At 43.2% G+C, this 6000-nt stretch overlaps 1 protein-coding gene across 1 annotated transcript in view; it reads left to right on the top strand.

The window, feature by feature from the left end:
* kcnh5b (potassium voltage-gated channel, subfamily H (eag-related), member 5b) overlaps positions 1-6000 on the top strand; it is a 307105-nt gene that overhangs the window by 83399 nt on the left and 217706 nt on the right. Inside the window, exon 8 of the mRNA XM_034675341.1 lies at positions 379-650. Within this exon, the coding sequence (XP_034531232.1) occupies positions 379-650 (272 nt within the window). The remainder of the gene's footprint in view (positions 1-378; positions 651-6000) is intronic.

Below are 6000 nucleotides of genomic sequence, written 5' to 3'. Positions count from 1 at the left end.
CAAAGAAAATGTGTATATAAAATATAAATAAATAAATAAATAAATAAATAAATAAATAAATAAATAAATAAAAACAATTAAAATAAATAAATAAAGGAAATCCAAAGTACTAGAAAACCCCAAAGGACTTTTTTCCCCCAACAATGCATGTTCTTTATCTATTTCAATCATTCAAAAGTTAAGGTTTGACTGTGTATTCCTGTCTTACTTATGGCAAAAACCTTGGTATCCATTGGCGTGCTAAATTGATAGGCTTAATAACATGGAGGATACTCTAAAAGTATATCCTGTCCTGCAGTCCAAGCAATGTCAGCAGAGCTGGTGAGAGCATTTCTAAGTTGTCGATCACCTCTAAAATTCTGGTTTTATCCTCCACAGGTACAGCATTGGCGACTATGAGGTCATCGATGAGGCGACAAACACCATAAAGATGGACAGTTGGCTCTATCAGCTGGCCATCAGCATCGGATCACCTTACCGCTACAACGCCAGCGGCTCGGGCCAATGGGAGGGCGGCCCTGGCAAGGACTCTCTATACATCACCTCTCTGTATTTCACCATGACCAGCCTGACTACCATTGGCTTTGGAAATATCGCACCAACGACAGATGGAGAGAAGATCTTCTCTGTGGCGATGATGATGGTGGGATGTAAGTACTAGATATTCAGCTGCGTTCTGCTTTGAATGTGCAGTGATGGAAGCTTGCTGGGATCCTTTTGTTTCTGTTGTTGTTGATGTGGTGCATTTTGGAGGGTAAAATAGTACAGCACACAATTTTTATTCATATCACTCTGCTGCCTTGAATATATTATACTCGAATACAAATTCCACTGTGGGAGCTGCTCTGAGGAAATTCTGGTGGTGGAGTTTCTCTGATACATCGATGTTTGATGCAAAGCTTCGTGCTGTGTGAAAGTTTCTCTACCTGCTTACTTTTAATGCAAGCTTAAAGTAAGAATGATGGTGGGGGTCTGTCGGTCCAAAACCATGGTTCAGAGTAAGTGCACTTACATTTTTTGGATATTCATGATCCTCAGAGGATATCTTAGTGATTGTGGTGACTATTTTTTATCATTTATCTTGTGCTTCCCCTTCTTTTTCTTATTGAAATTTCCCTTTCTGCACACATAACAGTCTGTTCAGACGTACATTTATTGTGAAAAGTACATTCATGCTCCCCAGAGGATGTACCCTGGGTGTATTGAGAGAACTGAATACAATGCTTACTCATTTGTTCCATTGTGTGTCGCTGAACAGGCGTCCATTCTTGGACAGTTCTTTGGGATTTGGGGCAAGAAAGCTTTTAAAAGACTTATGACTTGATGATCAAGAAGGAAAGCTACTTTAGAATATTACTTTTTGATGAACTTGTAACCACTAGTGGACACTGACAGTAGTTTGTAATCTCAGCCAATGTTCATGCCCCATTTTTCAGAAGTCATTTCTGATCACCAACTACTTCTTAAAGACCCTCATAATCCAATCATTTGGAATCTCAACTCGCCATGAGAAAAACTCCAAGATGTGACAAGACTAACTTTTTTTTATGATCATTATTCATTTTAGTTTATGAAAGTGTCTCAGCAGATTCAATGGAGCATTGTTGTTAATTTAGTTTTACATCATTCAGAGGCTGCACACGGAGCTGCACAGTAGGCGACTCCACACTGATGATGAAAGCAGCAGAAAACTGAGCGGAATAATAGAAGAGAGCATGTAACAGACATGATTAATGGCAAACTGGGCTCCCTGTGGTTAATCTGAGGAATCATCTGAACAAATGAGGGAGTGATAAGATATCAGTGGTGATCAGTGAGATGGAAAAATAACTTGTGTATTATACTTTATAGTGTATAGATATAGATTTACTCAGAACAAACATCCTTGTGGGAAAATGAACTGCACCTGATTGGGCTTCTCTGATAATCTCTCCTAAAGGCTGTTTCACTAGCAAGGACCACGCCACACAAGGATATAAGTTGAACATTTAATGAATTAGTTGTGCGTGGTGTGCCCAGCAGAAGGAGACTCAGGATGGGGGTTCCGTCTCAGCGTTATCCTGCCAGAGCTGATCTTGACCCAGGTTGTACCTGGAAGTAGACAGAGCATAGAAGGAGCGAGCACGAGTTGAGTAGGAGAGGACAAGGAAATAGGTTAAGGGCAGTAGAGTAAGGTGAGGGAGGGTGGGTTGAAGAATCACGGACAAGCAGTTGGAGTAGGCTGGCTACGTTTAAGAAGGCTTGTCAGGTGATTGAGGGTGTGGTTTAGGCGTGGTCCTGCTCCCGAATCTAAGTTAACACCTTAACTTCAAATGATAGAGGTTGAAGTAGTCAGTGTGACATCACCAAAATAAATAATAATAAATAATACATTTTATTTATATAGCGCTTTTCAAAAACTCAAAGACACGGTACAATTTTTAAAATCAATACAAGCAAAAAAAAATAAATAACAAATAAAACAGATCAAACAAAACAACACAACAGTACAATCACAAATGAAAACTTAAAAAGGTGAGTTTTTAAAAGAGATTTGAAAGCTGAAGGGTCAGAGCAGTTTTGGATATGGGAGGGGAGTGAGTTCCAGAGGGTGGGGGCGGCTACTGAGAAGGCTCTGTCCCCCCAGGTTTGGTGCTTGGTTCAGTGAGGTGGGGACAGGAGGTTGGCGTGTGAGGAGCGCAGGTTACGGGAAGGAGTGTGATGATGGAGGAGGTCAGTGAGGTAGGAAGGGGCCTGGTGGTGGAGGAGGTCAGTGAGGTAGGAAGGGGCCTGGTGGTGGAGGAGGTCAGTGAGGTAGGAAGGGGCCTGGTGGTGGAGGAGGTCAGTGAGGTAGGAAGGGGCCTGGTGGTGGAGGAGGTCAGTGAGGTAGGAAGGGGCCTGGTAGTGGAGGAGGTCAGTGAGGTAGGAAGGGGCCTGGTAGTGGAGGAGGTCAGTGAGGTAGGAAGGGGCCTGGTGGTGGAGGAGGTCAGTGAGGTAGGAAGGGGCCTGGTGGTGGAGGAGGTCAGTGAGGTAGGAAGGGGCCTGGTAGTGGAGGAGGTCAGTGAGGTAGGAAGGGGCCTGGTGGTGGGGGAGGTCAGTGAGGTAGGAAGGGGCCTGGTGGTGGAGGAGGTCAGTGAGGTAGGAAGGGGCCTGGTGGTGGAGGAGGTCAGTGAGGTAGGAAGGGGCCTGGTGGTGGAGGCGGTCAGTGAGGTAGGAAGGGGCCTGGTGGTGGAGGAGGTCAGTGAGGTAGGAAGGGGCCTGGTGGTGGAGGAGGTCAGTGAGGTAGGAAGGGGCCTGGTGGTGGAGGAGGTCAGTGAGGTAGGAAGGGGCCTGGTAGTGGAGGAGGTCAGTGAGGTAGGAAGGGGCCTGGTGGTGGAGGAGGTCAGTGAGGTAGGAAGGGGCCTGGTGGTGGAGGAGGTCAGTGAGATAGGAAGGGGCCTGGTGGTGGAGGAGGTCAGTGAGGTAGGAAGGGGCCTGGTGGTGGAGGAGGTCAGTGAGGTAGGAAGGGGCCTGGTAGTGGAGGAGGTCAGTGAGATAGGAAGGGGCCTGGTGGTGGAGGAGGTCAGTGAGGTAGGAAGGGGCCTGGTGGTGGAGGGCTTTGTGGGTGAGGAGGAGGATTTTAAACTGTATGCGGTAGGAGGACGGGGAGCCAATGAAGATGTTGGAGGACGGGGGTGATGTGGTCACGGGAGCAGGTGCAGGTGAGGAGGCGTGCAGCAGAGTTTTGAATGTATTGCAGTTTATGGAGGACTTTGGATGATGTGCCGTACAGGATGCTATTACAGTAATCTAAACGGGATTGCGGCCACTATCCTACATGCCACTCCCCACTCTCCCTCAGTTTCCTACTTTATCGACTCACCTATCCACTCCAAATAGAGGCATGAAAGTCTGAAAATACAGTGACAAGCGTGATTGATTCCAGCACATTTCACCTCTGCCTGTTGACACTGTGCCAAAAATGTTGGTTTCCATTTCAGGCTGGTTTGATCCCATCGGTATGAGACTAGACCCCGACAATATTCAGGTCCTGCTCAGCCTTTTGGGATCTAACTTTCAAACCACATGTTCACTATACATTGTCCTTAGCCTATAGTCTCATTTACATAGTAATGTAATGCCGTGTTGTCTTGTGGAGGACTTAAACTTGCATATGAGACCATAAAGTCATTAAGAAGATGTTTACTGAGGTAGTAAAAGAAGTATAAAGTGGTGTAATTTTCCCGTCTGGTTTTATCAGACTTCCGTTGAACCTTTAAGGCCGCTGAGCCCAGAGCTCCACACTTGATGTAAAAGATCTCTCTCCCTCCACCAGACCAGCATCTGCACCATTTTATCAGAGTTAGATTTTTGTGTTAGTGCACTCCTCACCACCTCTTACTACACCGTGATCACACACCCACACATGCACATGCTAATGCTACAGACTTCCAAATAAAAACAAATGGTATTAGAAGGAAAACTGCACACTGGAAATCTGTTAATACTTAGTGTATTTGTTCAAGCTCTGGACTGTGTGCTTAAAGGTGTAACAATTCCGACTTGTTAAGACTCATCATTGGATTTTATACTTATGAGACTTTTGTATCTTGAAGTTCTTTTTTTTTTTTTTTGAAATTATCTTTTTATTTGGAAAGGCAAATTCAATCCATCACATACATTAATAGCAACCTTAGTCTTTCAAGAAAAATAAATAAAGATGGACACAGAAAAGTCAGATAATTTTACACTTATTGCCCTTCCAGGATTTTCTGTTACGGACCAGTATTTATCTCAGTTAGAAATAATAACAAAACAAAACAAGTAAGAACCGGGAAGCGCACCCCTCAGACAATCAAAAACACAATGGAAAAAAAGAGAGCAGGTTTACACAAAGCACAGTAAAAGTCAAGTGAAGTCAGATCTTATTGGTTTTACGTACTCAGTCCATTTGGTCCAGATCTTATAAAATTTTCCTTTTTCAACTTTTAGGGAAAAAGATATCTTCTCCATAACATAAATCTCATGGATAATTGCAATCCATTCATCAACGGTGGGAGGTTCTACTTTTAACCATTTTCTTGTGATGGATTTCTTACTGGCTGCCAATAGTATAGCTAACAGTTTTTTGTCATTGATGTTCCATGTGTCAACCAATACATTGCCCAAGTACATGGCTTCACAATTAAATGGAATGTTTACATAAAATACATTGTTTATATGTCTGTGGATTTCCTCCCAGTAAGGCCTGATGGTCTGACAATCCCCAAAAATATGGAAGTGGTTGGCTCCATTAGACCCACAAAGTCTCCAGCAAGCATCCCCACTACCTTGATATCGTTTCTGAACGGGAGTGATAAAAAATCTTGTAATGTTTTTCCAGCAAAACTCCCGCCATGTGTTTGACCCGGTTGAGAACCATTGTAGCTGGCAGATTTTCTCCCAGCTTTCCTGTGTGATCATTACCTTCACTTCTTTTTCCCATTTCTTCCTAATGTAATCTGTATTCTCTTGTTTGGATAATTGTATGGCGTTATATAATTTGGAGATAATTTTGTTGCCTGATCTGGACTTTGTTTTTTTTTTTTATAACTTTTATTTTTATAGCATTTTCAATACAATAAACACATATAGAAGAGAAACACAAAGTGAGGTCAGTTAACATCAAGTATATACGTATACACAGGCACATGGATCAGAGCAATATCGGGTAGCGTCTAAAAGAAAAAAAAATAGAAAGGAAAATAAGATAAAATAAAGAATCCCTTAATCTGTGTCCTTTTCCTGTAGGTAAGAGTCCCATTTCATCCAGTATCTTTCCCCCCTGTCTTTTTGTAGACGGAGGGTGTAAGTCATCTTTTCCATGGAGCGTAGATAATTGACCGTGCCCAGGAAGAGTTCTATGGTGGGGGGGTTTCTCTGAAGCCAGCATTTGGTAATACATTTTTTACTCGCGGCCATGAAGATCTTCAACAGGTAGAGGTCACTTTTACACAGACATTCAGGAGTAATTCCAAAATACAAAGACATAAATGACACATC

The sequence above is a fragment of the Notolabrus celidotus genome, chromosome 22 (assembly GCF_009762535.1).
Source record: "Notolabrus celidotus isolate fNotCel1 chromosome 22, fNotCel1.pri, whole genome shotgun sequence".
In the NCBI taxonomy this organism is placed as follows: Eukaryota; Metazoa; Chordata; class Actinopteri; order Labriformes; family Labridae; genus Notolabrus; species Notolabrus celidotus.
This window is presented reverse-complemented; position numbering and strand designations above follow the sequence as displayed.